Source organism: Agelaius phoeniceus, chromosome 5 (genome assembly GCF_051311805.1).
Source record: "Agelaius phoeniceus isolate bAgePho1 chromosome 5, bAgePho1.hap1, whole genome shotgun sequence".
Classification (NCBI taxonomy): domain Eukaryota; kingdom Metazoa; phylum Chordata; class Aves; order Passeriformes; family Icteridae; genus Agelaius; species Agelaius phoeniceus.
The window spans coordinates 16,103,077-16,120,008 of NC_135269.1; the positions used below are offsets into that span (position 1 = coordinate 16,103,077).

Below are 16,932 nucleotides of genomic sequence, written 5' to 3' on the forward strand. Positions count from 1 at the left end.
ATGGGCACTGACCCCAGATGTTTCATGGAAGAACTGTGATAAATTTATTTGTTATTCAGGGATCCTTTGGCCATTCTGCTGCCTGTGAGACCCTGGGTATTGTGCACAGAAGAAGCCTTGGTGCCCACATGGTTTGACACCATGGCCATTGCTCAGAGCTGGAGCTGGGTGCCCTGGAGCCTGAATTGCCCTCAGAGCTGTCCTTGAGCCCCAGCCCTGAAGGGGTGCCAGCTTTCTGAAACATTTCAGCTAGATAAAAAACAGGGGCAAAATTTCACATGTTCTCTCACGGAATGTTTCCCCCTCTGCCATGGTTATCTCACTAATTATTTTCCCTTTCTGAGGCCTTGAAGGAAACAGGTCAAATTCAAGAGCTTTTCCTGGGGGTACCCTTGCAGCTACAAAGAGGACAGGTTTTGACCACGTGGCTTTCCAGGGACATAATTTTTCCTGTACCTGATTGGTCCAAGGATGATCTTGTTGAGGAGATTGTGGTGCAGGTTCTTGGCTGCTGTGAGGCCCATCCACTCCACAGTCAGGGATGTGATGAGGCAAAGGACAATCCCAGCTCCAGAGAGGATGCTGAAGACAGCTACATGATATGTCTAATGGAATGACAAATACATCAATCCTAGAAATATATACCCATTTTTCTTTTCTGCTAGGAAGTTCCCAAGGTACCTGGTGCCCATCAGCTACTATATCCTATCTCTTGTATTACATAATTATATATCATCTTTGGGAAACAAAAGAAATATGATGGAACTGCAGTGATGGAACTGCAATTCACTGAGTCCACATAATTAGAAGTTCTGGCAGGTCTAAGATCCCTCACTCTATTCTACCCCTCAAGACCTTGAAATGGTAGCTCTTAGAGCTGTGAAGACTGATTATGTGGACAAAAAGAAAGGATTGTTAGCCAAGAAACAGGGAAACCGAGTAGAACCTCTCAAGAATTAAGGCATTTGAGAGATGTTGGAAAGTTCCACTTTAGTAAGTTCAAGCATTATGAAATTCACAGGGCAAATCCTAAACTGATCTGCCTGGGTTATAGCACATTTAAACCTTCTGAAAGTCTAGTAAGTGGATTCCATGAGATATTGTACTTGAGTCAAATTTATGGCTATAAGCAGATTGTACTTTAGCAGAATAATTGAAGACTTCCTTCCTACTTAGGAAAGTGGGGTCATTGACTTAGAAGACCAGTTGTAAAGTCCAGATGGAAAAGTTTAGTATAAGGCTCCTTACTTTGAAAGGTCAGTTATTTTTCTACCCTCAAATATTATTCTGTTTGAGTTCTGAATTGTCAAAATTATTGATAAAATTTGAATTGCCTTGTTTTAACATTAAGAATCCATTCATCCTGTGTAATAATCTACCTGTGATTTCAATCCAGCTGGCTTCTAGATGAAAAGCAAAAAATTACTTTAGAACATGGGTTTTTTTCAGTTTTTTCCCTGTCAGGCTCCAATATCTGGCTCACCTTCTCTTTGCTCTTATCCTCATCAGCATTCCTGGCTTCGTTTGCATTGTCCATGGATGTCCATGTGGCAAGCCAGTAATCTATGGCCACAATAACTGAGTGTTTCAACAGCTTGGAGAAAATCATCAGAAAGAGCAAGAAAAATCCTCCAGAGGTTAGATATCTCCAACAGGTTTTCCATGGCATCTTTGTCCTGAGCCTCAAGACAGTTGACATGTTATCATCTTCATCTTCTTCCTCTTCCTCCTCTGTGACTCAGACATTTGATCAAGTTAGCATGGATTCAATAATAACTATACCTTGTTTTACTGGATTTGTTGGGCATTTTTTCTTCTGCTTTGAATTTAAATTTTAAAGTCAAAATTCAATTTGTCATTTAAGAACAGTAAACACTTCAGACATATTTTCATAAGACTTCCCCTGTGATCTTTAGCTATTCTATAGTTTGCCAGTCTTTGCCTTGTCACAGTTTTGTTAAGAAAAAGTTTTTATAAACCAAGTCTTTACTACTTATTATTTGGAGCAGAGACCAGGCCTTTCCCAACCTGTTCATCAGCTTTTATTATACAGTCAGAAGAGCAATTTGGAAGATTTTAGAAAAGCCTCCAAACTTTTACATCCAGACTCTTCATCATCTGTTTGCATGAACAACTTCCATTTTCCCTTCAGTCAATAGTACTAAAATGATAATTGATCATGTGCTATTGAAACACAAATGGTGGAAGACTTCTGCTGTGGAAAAAAAAAAATTTCAGAGATGTATAAGCAGGAATTTTTTTTTTTTTTATCACAGATAATAAGAATATATATCTCACAGCCCTGCTATGTCCCTTGAACGAGTCCTATTGTAAACAGGTCAAAATGTTGGACTTTCCACTATTATTACGAAGTGTCATCAATAGAGTTACACTTTGCTGCTAAGAACTGCCAGCTATTAAAGTGGAAAGGCAATGGAAAATGGTGTTAAATAAAGTGAAATTGTAAAACAAACCTTCATCTTCATCTTCCAGTTGTGACTTGGATTCTCTGGGGTACATGGCCCTTCTAAGGGTTTTTCTCTCAAGAGTTGTCTGGTCAGCTTCCATATCCTGGAATAATTAGGTTATAATCATTATTATTATTATTTATTAATAATTGATTTAATTCATTTGAAAGATCATTTATTAATTTGAGAGCTTAGCTGTTCAACAATTGTAGTAGTAGTTACAGTAATCTCAAAGAGACTTTATATGAATCATTTAACTTACAGAATGGAAAAAACACAGTATTTTTCGATTTAAATTTCAGAGAATTCAACTTTGCCCACTTCTTTCCCTCTCTCTGCCATTCTTTCATTCTCTCTCTTCTGGAATGAAAAAAACTTCAAAAATAGTCTTTAGAGAATCCTAAATGTTCATGGCAATAACAGAATAAAAGGATAAGAGATACCATAGGAAGTTTCTGGGTCCTACCCCTGCCCCACCAAAGGATCAGTTGTGCACCACATTTCCAAGGGTTTCTTGGCTAAGATGTGCTTACAAACCATCCATGATGGATATAACACATGCTTCCTGGACAATCTATTCCAGCCCCTAAAACTCCTTACAGGTCATGTGGTTTTGCCGTAAAGTGAAGTTGAAAATGTGCTTTGGACATGGTTTGGGTTTCTTTGAAATTGAATGACAAATATTTCTTTGCGGAAAAGTCATCCTTGCCTAAATGCTCTACTTACCTTTTCCAACTCTTGATCTTGGCGATTCATCAGAGTTTTCCAGTGTTCATATAGCTCAACATCCTTGTTTTGGATATCCTTTAGTGTCCCTTCTCTAAGCACCATTCCATCCTTCATTGCTATGATCTAGGAGAGAAAGCACCCAGCACTCAACAACACAGATACCATAATCACTGACCTAGGTCCTACAAGATATGTCCCACCATTAGTGACAATACCATTATGCAAATTTCTGTCTTCATTTTATTCAGTATTTTATTGATAACTTCTTAAGTTTGCTGGCACAGCTCATAAACTGAAACTTGTATAAGTCACGCTTTCCTGCACATCAGACAGGAAAAAGCATTGAAAAGAAGGGATAGACAGTTACAATTAAAACAAATTCTCCAGGCCTTTTAATGAACAAAAAAACCTCTACTTAAATAATGTAAAAATAAAATAGTTCTTCCACTATAAAATCTGTGTTAGCTGAAATGGCAGTTAGCCACATGGCATACAGAATTAAGAAGGGACTCTATTGCAGAGAAAAGCAATAATCCCATTAAATGTTATGGTGTTAACTTCAGGAATTGTCGAGACTGCTTAGAGTAGCAAGCCTCTGAATAAAACTTCAACTCTGCTGGGAATTTTTCAATTTTTCAATAACATCCTGATGCCTGCTTCTGGCAATCATCCTTAGCAAATTTTCCACTGGTACCTCTTCTCTTACCCAGTCAGCATGTGGCAGATATTGTAATTTATGTGTCACCAGAACAAGAGTCCTCTTGTCTTCTTGCAGAAACTTCAAAATCCCTTCCTGCATTAAGTGATCACTTAAGTGAATGTCCAGTGCAGAGAATGGGTCATCCTGCAACCATATCAAATAGAAAAATATTAGAACAGGATAAAAAAGTGAGGTGTACTCCTGAAATAGTATTTTTAAAATAGGAAGCACCATCTCTCTCTAGTGACTAGGGCCCAGTCAGAGGGCTGTGCTCCAGTGAGCTGGAATCCACTGCTCTTCAGTTCACAGCAATGGACTCAGTTTCATTTCTTGTGTCTGGTGTGTAGTGTGTGTAGTGCTGGTGCCTCACTGACAGAGTGCAGGAACACCAGAACTGAAATTTCCCATCCAAATTTCAAAATGCCCAGATCTAAAGCCAAACTTGGGCCCAATTTTGGTGTGAAACTGGCACAGGAAAATTAAAGCAGAGTTAGCAACTCTTCTCATTTCGTCCAAACTAAACTACAGATGTGCTTGGTCTTTACAGTCAGTGAGTGTGGCTGGAAATAAGGCAACATTCAGATAAGGAGGATGTCAATATGTAAACACTTTTTCTTCAAGTCTCTCCTTAATTTTGAAAAGGCTCAAACAGCCTCTTCATGAACCTCCTGAAATTCCTAATATGCCTTGAAAGTATTATCAGAGAAGGGAAAGGCTGTCCAACTCCACAGGACTCTGCAGGAGAGTGCTGAGCCCTCAGACTGTTCATTATGGCTCCTTATCAGCAATCCTGCTGATTTCTCTGGGACTGTGCTGATAGTAGGTCACCACTGAAAGCAAGGAGTTAAGACAATCTGTTCCACTCTTCCAGTGTAAATCTGTGCAGAAATTCCCACCTTCATCAGTCTCCCAGGATGTTTTGATGCTGCCTCTCTATAGTTTGGTTTTAGAGTTGAATACAGGTCCCCATAGGTCTTCTAAATATAAACTAAATATATGGAATTACAGTTTTATTACTAACTTTGCATACTCCATGTGAAAAAGAAAAATCTTACCAAGAAGACAATGTTGGTGTTCTGGTAGAGTGCTCGAGCTACACAGATTCTCTGTCGTTGGCCTCCACTTAAATTAATCCCCTAATTATTCAAATGGATCAGAAATAGGCATCTTTGAATAAACATTATAACAGGCCTGGAAATGTGATTTTTTACAATTATAGAGTTTATAGTAAATAAAAAACTTCATTAAAATGCTGATTCTATTGATAAACAAGAATAGTCCTCATATAATATCAGAAGAAAAGTTATTATTCATGGGCAAGTGTAAATTATGAAGAGCTGCTCTGAGCACAGTAGGCTTTTTAGATTGAAAATGTAATCAATACCAGCATCAAATTCTGCAAGCAAAATATGGGAGACTTTGGTCAAGAAATCCCATTTGAGAAATAGCTGAAGAAACTGAAGAGACTTCAAATTTTTGGGTAGTAACCCTTGGTGAATTACAATTATTTACCTGTCTGGCAGCCCAATACAGACTAGAACTGTCTGAGTAACATAAGGGAATGTCTTCTTAATATAAAGGCCAAGCAGAGATTAAAGCATTCACACTATTTACCCTTTCTCCAATTTCTGTCTGGTCACCAAATGGCAGTAAGTCAATATCAGGCTGCAGAGAACAGGCATCTGTAACAGCTTTGTACCTGGAAAAACAACGTGGTCATTGCAATTGTTTACCCAGCCACTCACTCTGCTAACACAAAAACCTCCAGGTAGATGTCACCACAAAGTTTTTATTGCTCTGTGATGGCTGGGTAATTGTAAAAATAAGTAGGGCAAAATGACTATTGAGTAATAATCCTAGAGCATCCTAGAGTAAATGAAGCATTGTAAAAAAATTACATCTTTATTAGAAGCCTTTATTGGCAAGACTGCTTTTTAATTATGTAAATTATTGAATACATTCCTCCCTATCATGGAGTTGTTTGGTTGGACTCCAGAGTGTTTGAAGACATTTTCCATTGAGTTTTTATTCTCCCCCTTTAAGTGCCTCTTCATTTTCTTTGGAGTGATGTTACAGGACAAAGGAGCCTTACAGTGCTTCTGGTCTTACTAGAACTAGCAAACCACTTGCAAAATTTTGAAATTTTTTTGGTGAGATTTCTGGGTCTGTAGCAGGTGATCTGCTGATGAGCAGCTGGGATCAGACTATATGAGTGCTGAAATTCAGCCTTGCCCCTTTGAAGCTAGTGAAACAAGCTGATGGATGCAGTGGCTGAAGAATCTGATCCCTGAAATTTTGGTGCTTTTCTGGATTTCAAGGCATTTGGTCATGGTTAGGTTTTATCAAGCCAGAATGGAGTCATACATCTTAGCACAGACTGAAAGCAACTGGGTGTATTTTCAGTAACTGAAAACAGAGCGAGTGTTGCCTTTGAAAACATCAGCAATTTGTTTTCCTTAAGTCCAGTCACTTTTTCCACATTTCTTAATTGACCTTTTAAAAGGCTGGAAGAAGCAGGTGCTGGGTAGGCACAATAGAAGCTGTGCTCCTCAGCTTTCACACTTCCTTCTCCTGTATTTCTAAAGGAAGAATTAAGGCCATTCCCTGGAGGCACCACATCTTCATAAATGCTGTTTTTGGAAAGTGGCTGCTCCAGTAACTTGATCACAGCAAGATTAGCACATAAACTCAGTGGAAACATGCCTAGAATCCCTGTTTTCAGAGTCCTTTGGCAACCTTGGGCTCCATTAAAAAAAGAAAATTGCATAAGTAGTCTCCAGAGATGGGATTTATCTCACCTTGGAAATGACACATATGGCTTCAGCTATATTCTATGGAGAGCCACTGCCACTGTGGGATTTCTCACAAACATCTTGGACATGTGCTCTGGTTAGAGGAGCATCCTGGCTTAAACCAGAAACCTTCCTCGGAGTCAGGTCAGCTAAATCCACCACAGGTCTAGCATTCACTGATTGATATTTTCCAGAATCTACAAACATCCTCCAGAAGATGCCAAAAAGCCTGTTTAAATGGAGCTGCCAGGTGTTTTTGCAAGGAGGTGGATATTTACCTCTGCTTATTAAAGGGGCTGCCAAAGATGATGTTCTCCTCCACGGTGGCATTGAGCAGCCATGGCTTCTGAGCTGCGTAAGCCACGGAGTACCTGTTCCTACTGCAGACAGACACAGAGTTTTAGTAATAAACAAAGCTCTCACCCTATAAAATGTCTGATAATCAGTTTTTTTAAAGTTAATTTCATGAATGTGCATTCAGAAAAACACAGGGAAATGCATTAGCAAAACAAAAAGAAGGGAAGAATTTTAAATTCAATGCTTTTGTTAGAACAGCACCCACTCTCTCCCCTGATGGCAAAATCTACACTCTGGGTTGCACTTTATTCTACTATAAAAAGCTGGTACCTACCTCAATCTAGTAATTGCAATTCAAATACAAAAGCAAATTATAAATTATACTAGAAATATTAAATTCTCACAGGAATAGTTATTTGGCATTATTTTCTCTAACATGAAAACACAAAGAGAAAAGGCACTGTTCAAATGTCATTGGCACACTTGCTGCTTTCTGAAGTGTGAGATTATTTTATGTGGCCAAACATATAAATACTTTTTTTCTCAGTGAATACTTTTTTTTCCTTTCAGTTTATTAGATCCTCAATGATATTGGAAAAGAGGGCAGTTTAATCCAGATTGGGAAGAAATCAGGGGTAGCCTCCCAAGGATTTATTAGACGTACCTTAAATGTGTCTAAATGCCTATTGACATTTGTCTATAGGGGCATGAATGTTCTTTACTTCTGTCTGTTTTTCCAAGGTACAGCAGCAAAAATGGTCAGGTACTTTCAGAAATTTTTCTGAGCTGCCCAAGGTGATGTGAGGAAGGAGATGTGAACTGGTACCAGCTCATGGATCTGAACACCTATAGAATCATGGAATGGCCTGCATTGGAAGGGACCTTAAAGATCATCTTGTTCCAACCCCTTCCATGGGCTGAGACATCTTCCACTAGCCCAGCTTGCTCAGAGCTCCATCCAACCTGGCCTTGAATGCTTCCAGGGATGGGGCAGCCAGTTTCCGGGGATGGGCAGCCACAGCTTCTGAGCAGTCTATGCTAGGGCCTTACTACACATACAATAAAGAATTTTTTTCTAATATCCAATCTAAATCTGCTCTCTGTCAGTGTGAAGCTATTCCCCTTGTCCTGTCACTCCAGGCCCTTGTAAAGAGTCTCTCTCCATCTTTTCTTTAGGCTCCATGCTGGTTCTGGACGGCCACAATGAGGTTCCTTTGCTTTGTCTCTTTGATGGTATTGCTTCCACCAAAACATTTGCTTAGCTTCATTTGCAAGCATGTAGGATTTCCTATTGAGAGAGGGGTGCTAAGGCAGGAGAAACAGCTGGTTAGAAGCTGTCAGCAATATCCCACAACTTCCAGGAGTTTTAGCCATTCATATGCACTCGTATGAAATACATCCTCAAGATTATGGGGCAGCAAATCATGATGTGGCTCCCAACCACAGCTCTGTGTGCCACTACTTCTCTCTCATTTACAACATACTTTTAGTGGAGCTTGTTCTTCTTTTAAACCTGGAGCCAGGGGTAGAGTCCCTGCTTGGCTTCAGCTGGAGCTGATCTAGCTCCCTCTGTGCCCTGCTCCATCCCATCCCAGGTTAGGCACCATGGGGAACACAGTGCTGGACAGAATACTCAAGAACATGTGGGAGGGGACACCTAATGATGCCTCATACCTAGAGATTCTGCCTTGCATAGCAAGGAGCACACTGAACTCCCACTGTGGTCAGATGGGAGCTGAGCATCTTTCAGACAAAGAGACAGAGGTAGTGGTTCACTGGCTGGAGAAGTGTGGGATCCACTGGATTTGCACAGTCTATCAATTAATCCCACAGGAAACAATTATCAACATGGTAAGGAAACATGGAGATGGCTTAAGAGCACAAAGACGAGGATTTGGGGAAATTCTGAAGAAATTAATGATTGTTTTATGATACACTAGAAAAGAAATAATACCTTCTGGATGCTTCAAAAGAAGGTTCAGTTTCATTTACACTGTAAGTTATGGTAAATGACATTTAGTAAGCAGGAAATATAAAGAATAACATTATTTGCTAGTTTTACACACAGTGAACCTGGAGTTAATGACATACTTTAAGAACTCAACATAAGTCTGGGTTTTTATGTTCTTGAAGGGAAAACAAACAAGGTGTAAGCAAAACCATAATACTTCTTGAAATGTGACAGTTTCGTATCTACAAGGCATAGTGGCTAAATAGGCAAATTATGTTGTTAGAAAATGTATTTAAAATTAAAATTGTATCATAAAACCTATTAACAATTAAAATATTAATATTGCATGGCAAGCAATAAGTTAGCTTCTCCACACAGTTCTGCCAGTGGCCTGCAGAAGTTGATAACTGATGTCAAATTTCCCCTGGAGTAAAGATGAGCTTTGCAGCTACACTGTAGAATCAGAACAGATTTTGAATCTCTTTGTAGCACTGAGGCTGCATAAAGCTGTGCACAGCCCTACAACATGTAGGTTTTCCTTGTCATCCTCCACTTCTTAAGGATCATATTCTTAAGAAATAGATTCTGAAGAACATTCAAATATTAGCAATGACACTAATGATTTTGCAGTTCCCTCTTTTTGTTAATTGACTTTTCAACAGTGCCAAGAGCCCGGAATGGCAGGGAAAGTGGTTTTGGACCAGCAATGATGCTCATTCCAGGCATGGGGATGCATCACTGCAAAGTGCAAAACCTAAAAGAGATTATACCAGGTAAATAGAAACAGGCATTGGAAGGGGGTAGAAAACTCATGCTAAAACATTATTTTCCTGACTTTAAAAAAAAAAAGCCATGAACAAACAAATCCCCTTCTCTCAGGCCTATGAACACTCCAGATGAAACACTTTTTTGTTGAGACAGAAATGACTGCTTGACTGTTGGGATACCAGTAAATGCAGCTGCAATCATTAGCAGGCTATCCAAGTCTAGAAAGAGCATAAAAATTCTAATAGCAAGCAGAGTCCTTGGAATGCCAGACTCATGGATTAAGCATCTTCCCAAAATGCCAGAACTGAGACGTTGTTTTCTGTGCTGCACATCAGCTTTCTGAGGACTTGGATAATTCAGCCTTCCTAAAATGCACAGTCTGTGTTTTCTTCATACACCAATTACCAGAGAAGGTGCTGCATCAGAGCACCTGAGACATAAGTCTCAGAAGTGTCAGAGAGCCACACACTGAGGCTCAAAACAGACAGTCCCTCACTAAAACTTGGTCTCTCATTTAGCAGAAGCTTGCTGTCTTCTTTACAATGGAAAAAAAGTCACAAGAAAGCAAAAGATGAAATCTAAGAAGAGATTGAAAAGGGACTGGAAATTAGGTGAAGGCAAACAAGAAGAAGAAACCCTAAACTTGCTCTGTTCAAGACTCCAAACTTTTATTAGGAGAGCACTGCAGTGATAAAGAGAAAATGCTTTCAGGTATAAGTTTGGGGGCACCTTCTAAACTACAAGTCAACAAAAACTGGGCACAAGCCTTGCAAGACTCCTTGCAATTCCATGCCAGATTTCATCTGCTTGCCATGATAACCAAACAGACTTTCTCAACGGGTAAGGACTAATTTTAGGAGCTCTGTTTCTTAAACCCTTTTTCCTTGGTTAGAAATTTCATTCCCATCTTAGCTTGACAAATAGACTTTGATTCTCCCAAATTATGAATGAGATTTCTGTGAGAACCCACATTTACCAATAATCCCATGAATAAACACAGAGAAGACCTTTAGGGAGCTGGGACTCTCACAAACAAGGGGATTAAGTATTTGGTTTTATACTTTATTACTCTGCTGAATCTGAGAGTGATGTGATTGTAGGGCATGGGAGTGGGCTGAAATTGAAGCTCCTGAGATTTCTAAAAAGGGTATTTTATTTGCCTGAGGGGATTAGCATTTATTTCCTCTTGTTCATTTATTTATTGTAATGTGGCTATTTATACTGATTTTTAGCTGTACTATAAAATATGCATATTGCCCATAATGGGGTGTGGTAAGTTCAAGTCTGAAATGGTAGGAAGGGCCAAACTAATCAATCATTTTTATAGGATTTTGAATATATAAGATGAAGAAACAAGCAACAACAACAAAAAAAATCAATCGAAATCAAGGTGTTAGGAAAAGTAAAAAAGACCTCTTGTTGTGGTTTAGACACTTTTATGGTAACTCATAATATTTTAAAACAGATTAAAGCATGTCTGAGCAGGCCCTGATTCCCTCATTCTACAAAGTAATGAGGGAGGAGAAGGAAGATGCACAAAATCTCTGGGATACCCCTGTAGCCACAGAATGAACCATTGCCTCTGCTAATATAGGCAGGAAATTGAGGCAAGGTGAGGACCAAGCATCTACACAAATTCCATAGAGGAGTTTTGAGAAATTTAGACTTGTGCCTGCAACCAGAACTGGTAGTTCTGCTGGTTTTGGCCACTGACTTTTGTATGGATAATTTTTTTATCCCTTCAGTGCTCATTATGCTCTTCAGTGTTTTCTGTGAGCTCCTGTGGTTGTAATCTTTGGGCAAGTGTTGCTCTTGGCAATCTTTCTGAGGGGAGCACTGACTTTTCCTAATATTTGTCACATCCTTCTGAATACTTGAGGACAAAACAGGCCATTTTTGAGGATCTATTTAACAGTTCTTGTGTTTCCTGAGCTTTTCATTTCATATGCAACAAGCTGTTTGCACAGAAAAAATTTCAATGTAGAAAAAAACCACAAGGCAAGTGAAAGTTTCCACTTAGCCCCTGTTGGCTTGGCAGTTTGAGAAGATTGTTTGGCTTGATGTGCATGAAGGGAATACCTGTCTCTGCATGATTCCCACAAATTATTAAGAAATAACTTATTAATAAATAACTCTCATCTGAAACAGGCTGGCTGAATGACTACACCCAGACAGCCCCATGCACCAGTGTCTAACAAGCCTCTCAAGCTGATTGCTCTCTAGGAAAACAAAAACCCAGCTCCATATCTAAGGATGTCACATTTCTGGGCCATGTCTCATATAAGTGGGAAAAACTGAGACCCAGCCCATAAGATTTGCCCTGGCCAAGATCTTTTACAGAAAGATACATGGCCATGCTTTATTTCCCTGGGATGCCAAGGCAGTGACAACCCTGGCAGCAGGACACACAGCTCTCACAGCAGTCAGCCTCCACAGCAACAGGGCATTTGAATCCCAGTGATGCCTTGCAGGATCGTCCCAATACAACTGGGGCTGCAATCTTATCCATGCTTACAATTACTGTGTTGTTACAGCTGAATTTGTAAAGGAATTCACCTAGCCTGCATTTCATCCCTGGATCAGTAGCTGCGTTAGTCATGCATGGAGAATCACATGGAAAGGGACTTAAAAGAGTAAATAGGACCTTTATTATGGTCTTACAAAATACAGGAGCCACTTAGTTAAATACCTGAAGTCTCCTTCTGTATTCATCTGTCTGCCAGGCAGTCTGAAATTACCAGCAAAATATAACCATGTTTGCATCAGCTATATCACAATTATAGTGTGCAAGGAAAAAAGTCTGAGGTGTTGGCTAGAACCTGAGTTTCTTGGTGTTATGGTCATATACAGACTGTTAATCAACTGACAGCATGATTCTATCTTTTGAGCAATATTAAACTTAATTTTTTTTCACAATTCATAATTACAAAACATTTCATAAGCTGTATCTATTATGTTCCCAATATTTCTCATTTTTCTAATCTTTCCAAGGTTCCATATCTTTATCTATGAAAAATCTGAGTCTTTCTCAAATACTTCTTTCAAAACAATTGTGAGAATCATTTCAAGGTACATTCTACTTTTTCCTTTTATTTTTTTTAAACTACTGAGAAAAACAATGCCTGATTATGGTGTAAAACCCTTCATTGCATGTCTCAAAGAAATTAACTGGGATAGGTCACATCTTCTTCTTCCTTCAAAGCCTAAATTCATATATAATTAAACTAAATTTAGTGTAGCTTTGGCTTCAGCTGTACCTGCTACTCCAGTGAGATCATATGTTTAGAATAGCAGAAAGTGAAGAATAGCTAGAGAGCAAAAATGCTATGGATACTATCACAGGAAAAGCAAAAAACTTCCAGTTTACAATATTGCTGTAAGAAAAGTATGACAAAGGAGGTTACAAGTCAAGGGAGGGGGCAACACAATATTTGTCTCAGTGACAAAATTCCCTCTATTGTCAGCAAAAAGATAATTGAGAGGTTGGCTTGATAGTTTTAAAGAAACAGAACTGATTTTAAAACCAAAGAACAAGTCTTGGGGTTACAGCACATCACTTCCACTGTCTCTGCCCTGCCTTGGCTTGAAGAGTGCTTGCTGCCCCACTTCATTTCTGTGGGAAGTTCTCATTCACTGGTTCTGAATCCCAGGCCTGACCTCATGGGCAGTTCTCCTTTCAGAAACAGCTTTTGCTCAGCCTTTACTTTTAAGGTGTTTGGTGTGCTCAGGCTGTTTTTGAGTGTATCACTGTGAAGAGTGACACTGTTCCATAGGTGAGGCTTGGGTGGGTACCAGGGAAGGAGAAAAGCATTGCTCACATGTAATTTTTCTTTTTTTCTTTTTTTTTTTCTGCCAGCAGTAGCTGCAGCTGTGAGTGGAAATAGATCCTTTCCTTTAGGCTGGCACCCCACAGATCCCACTGGGCTGTAGAATCTCCACACTTTCACTGGTGGGTACAGGAACGATGTGACAATGCTGCCTTCAATTATAGTGAGTACTGAAGCCTATTTGAAAAAGGAATAGCCTATGCTTTCTTTCCAGGTCATTTGCTAGGCCAATATATTAGATATTAATCACCAGACCAGCCTCTCTCCCTTCCTGAGGCACTATGCTCTGCACATGATAAAACAGTGAAAAATGCCTCCTGAGTTTGCAGGTGATGCATTCCAGAGAGGATCTGGGTGATGGTAATCACTCAACATGCAGTTCTGAGGCATGAAGTTTACATTTCTCACAGCAAATCTCAGCCTCCTCCTTAAATGAATACAGCAATTAATAGCTATATAAACATACTTGCTCCAGTGAACTTTTCCCTCCAGGGTCTGCATCTCTCCCAATATAGCAAGGAGAAGTGAAGACTTGCCACAGCCAACTTGGCCCACAATCATTGTCATCTGACCTATGATAATAGTAAAAACAACAAAACATTTTAAAAAGAAAAAGAAAGAGTTATACCCTAGTTCACAAGGCCCAGCTAGATTCAGCTGTCAAGCACCCAAAATGATTAAATAATTATTTTAGCATCCACTACTTAATGGGCAATATTGCACATATTCATCTCTGGAAACATTAATGGACTGCAGTAACACACTAATCTCCAAAGCAATGAGACTCTTGTCTTACCTATATTAACATTTGTTTTATGGAACTTATGAAAGTTATTTAGGGTCAAACGATATATGATGGGGAGTGATTATTCAGCCTGGAGTTTCATGAAAATTTGGACCAATCTAATAAATTGACTGAAATTAATTTGGGCCAATCTAGTAAATAAACTGAAAGAAGGCCCATTGCTCTTCTCTGCTTTGCTGTACTTCCCCTTCCACCCCCACAGAGACACTTTCCTATCTCCAGTCCTACTCTGCAGTGACAATGGTTCTTCTCAGATCTTCCTGTACACTGACTGAACTCACTAATTGTGCTGGTGAGTGCATTTCATAGATTCACAGAATGTTTGGGTTGGAAGGCACCTTACAGGTCACCTCATTCCACTCCGCTGCCATGGGCAGGGACACCTTCCACTATCCCAGCTTGCTCAGAGCCCTATCCTGCCTGGCCTGGAACACTTCCAGGGATGGGGCAGCCACAGCTTCTCTGGGCACCCTGTGCCAGGGCCTCAGCACCCTCACAGGGAACAATTCCTTCCTCATATCCAATCTAAACCTTTTCTCTGGCAGTGTGAAGCCATTGCCCCTTGTCCTGTCACTCCAGGCTCTTGTCAATAGTCTCTCTCCATTTTCTTGTAGCCCCCCCTTTAGATACTGGAAATTTTCCAGTTAAGCTTCTCTCCAGTTGGGAGCCAAGGGTCTTATTCCTTCCAAAGGAGGCAAACTCTGGCTCACCCAGCCTGTGAACCCATGGCCTCAGACTGTAAACTCCTGGAGCACAGACATTCTGCTGGTGACACTTAATGCTACATGGAAACAAATCATACAGGCTTGGGGATTACTAAATCACCATGTGACAGCAACCTAAAGTAATATTCCATTTTAAAACAAAGCCCTTGATAGGAGATCAAAATAGAGCATAAGACTATTTATTAACATGAAATGCCAGAAGACAGTGTTATGAATATTACAGCATTATCAGCAACAACAAAAAATTATTGTTGTTATTATTAATAATAAAAAAAATTAGTTGCTGCTTTTCACACTTGCTATGCAAGTATTCCAAAACAAACCAGCATTTTGTAAACCTGTGGAATCCCTAGCCAAAGACATTGAGGATGCAAGGAATTACAGGAACTCAGCCTGATAAAGAGGAATTAGTTGTGAAACAAAATAATTAAGGATTTCTTGACAGAAAAACTCCATCTTCTGAATGAAAATAGTTGTGAACTGGAAGACTGTAATGTTGATAAATGGCAGGAAAAGTATAATATATGAGTATTGCTGAAAATAATACTGAGTTAGATGTATCCTTGGTTTGAATGAGTCTGGAGTTCTGCCTCTTTCTTTTTTATTCAATTTCTCTATTAAAAATAATAATTATATTTTTTTCAACCATTTTTTCATATTTATTCTAACTCTTGACTTAGTTTGTGCTATCATAAAACTATATAAACTATATAGATATATAAAAGCCACAAAGTTTATCTAATGATATTATTATATAACAATACTGCTCATGACCTTGTATACACTTTAAACTCTATTTTTTTCTTATAAAATTCTAAATGTGTACCTTTGTGCACTTCAAAACTTCAAGAAGTGGAATAAATAACAATTTGACATTATATAGTTCATGTTTAAGGTGTGCTTTCATCCTACCTGTTGGAATTCTAATGTTTATGTTGGACAGTGTAGCTAAACCACTTCCCCATGAAAAGTATCCATTGGTCACCTACAAAACAATTACCACAAATCAGATATTTAAACACAGGAGGGGAAAAATTAGAATTATTAATTTACATTTAAAATACCTTCATAAAATAAATCTGTGATTAATGAACACGGTGTGGTATGGTTGTACACACAGAGATAAAAGCAAGATAAGTTTGTAAGGATTGCCAAACCCCCAAAAATTGTGAGTAAGAAAAGATAAATACACAAATGTACATAATGTATGTAAGGCAAGAAAGGGATGATCTTGAGTTGAGCTCTATTTACCAAATACTTTCATTCTGTCAAATATGAGACTAAAGACTTGGACATCAGATTCATGATACCTCTTTGTTTCCTGAGAAGACATTAAATAACTGTAAAAACTGGTCTGAAGCTCACTTTTCTCACTGTAAATTTTGCTAGAGTGCTAACTTATTAAACTTGCTCTTGCTATGGAAAATTTGAAGTAACAGCAGCACTTGGGCACCATCGGGTGCTGTTGCAGGAGGACTTGCTCCCTATTTTCATGAAGGAAAACATTTTCCAAACCACCTTAATGGCCACATCATCGATCTCCACGGGCCGTGTCTGCTTCCTGGCTGGCTGCTCGTAGCCCTCGAGCTGATACCTCAGGGGCTGCCTCCTGTTGATGGCCTTGGTGTGCTGCACAGAGAGAAGTGAAAACAGGAGAGAAGTTGGAATCCTCATGAGAAGACAGCATCTGGTGCCCTGTAAAGCAAACAATCCATTCCCTTTCCTACCACCATTCCAGCTCAGAAGAAGCAGCCAGTGATATGTGATAACACAGATCAATATGTGATAATACAGATACAACGCTGTCATGCACACATTTTACATGTTTTAAACACCCTTATCTGAATCACAGAAAATATTGGGATTTTTT

General features: G+C 39.2%; 1 protein-coding gene across 3 annotated transcripts in view; it reads right to left on the reverse strand.

The window, feature by feature from the left end:
* ABCC9 (ATP binding cassette subfamily C member 9) overlaps nt 1-16,932 on the reverse strand; it is a 71,094-nt gene that overhangs the window by 20,102 nt on the left and 34,060 nt on the right. For all 3 annotated transcript variants that reach the window (XM_077178394.1, XM_077178393.1, XM_077178392.1), the window contains 12 exons: nt 16,581-16,691; nt 15,975-16,047; nt 13,999-14,104; nt 8,941-8,979; nt 6,968-7,069; nt 5,512-5,596; nt 4,953-5,033; nt 3,904-4,041; nt 3,195-3,320; nt 2,475-2,571; nt 1,484-1,731; nt 457-605 (listed from right to left, as the gene is read on the reverse strand). In XM_077178394.1, the coding sequence (XP_077034509.1) occupies nt 457-605; nt 1,484-1,731; nt 2,475-2,571; nt 3,195-3,320; nt 3,904-4,041; nt 4,953-5,033; nt 5,512-5,596; nt 6,968-7,069; nt 8,941-8,979; nt 13,999-14,104; nt 15,975-16,047; nt 16,581-16,691 (1,355 nt within the window). The remainder of the gene's footprint in view (nt 1-456; nt 606-1,483; nt 1,732-2,474; nt 2,572-3,194; nt 3,321-3,903; nt 4,042-4,952; nt 5,034-5,511; nt 5,597-6,967; nt 7,070-8,940; nt 8,980-13,998; nt 14,105-15,974; nt 16,048-16,580; nt 16,692-16,932) is intronic.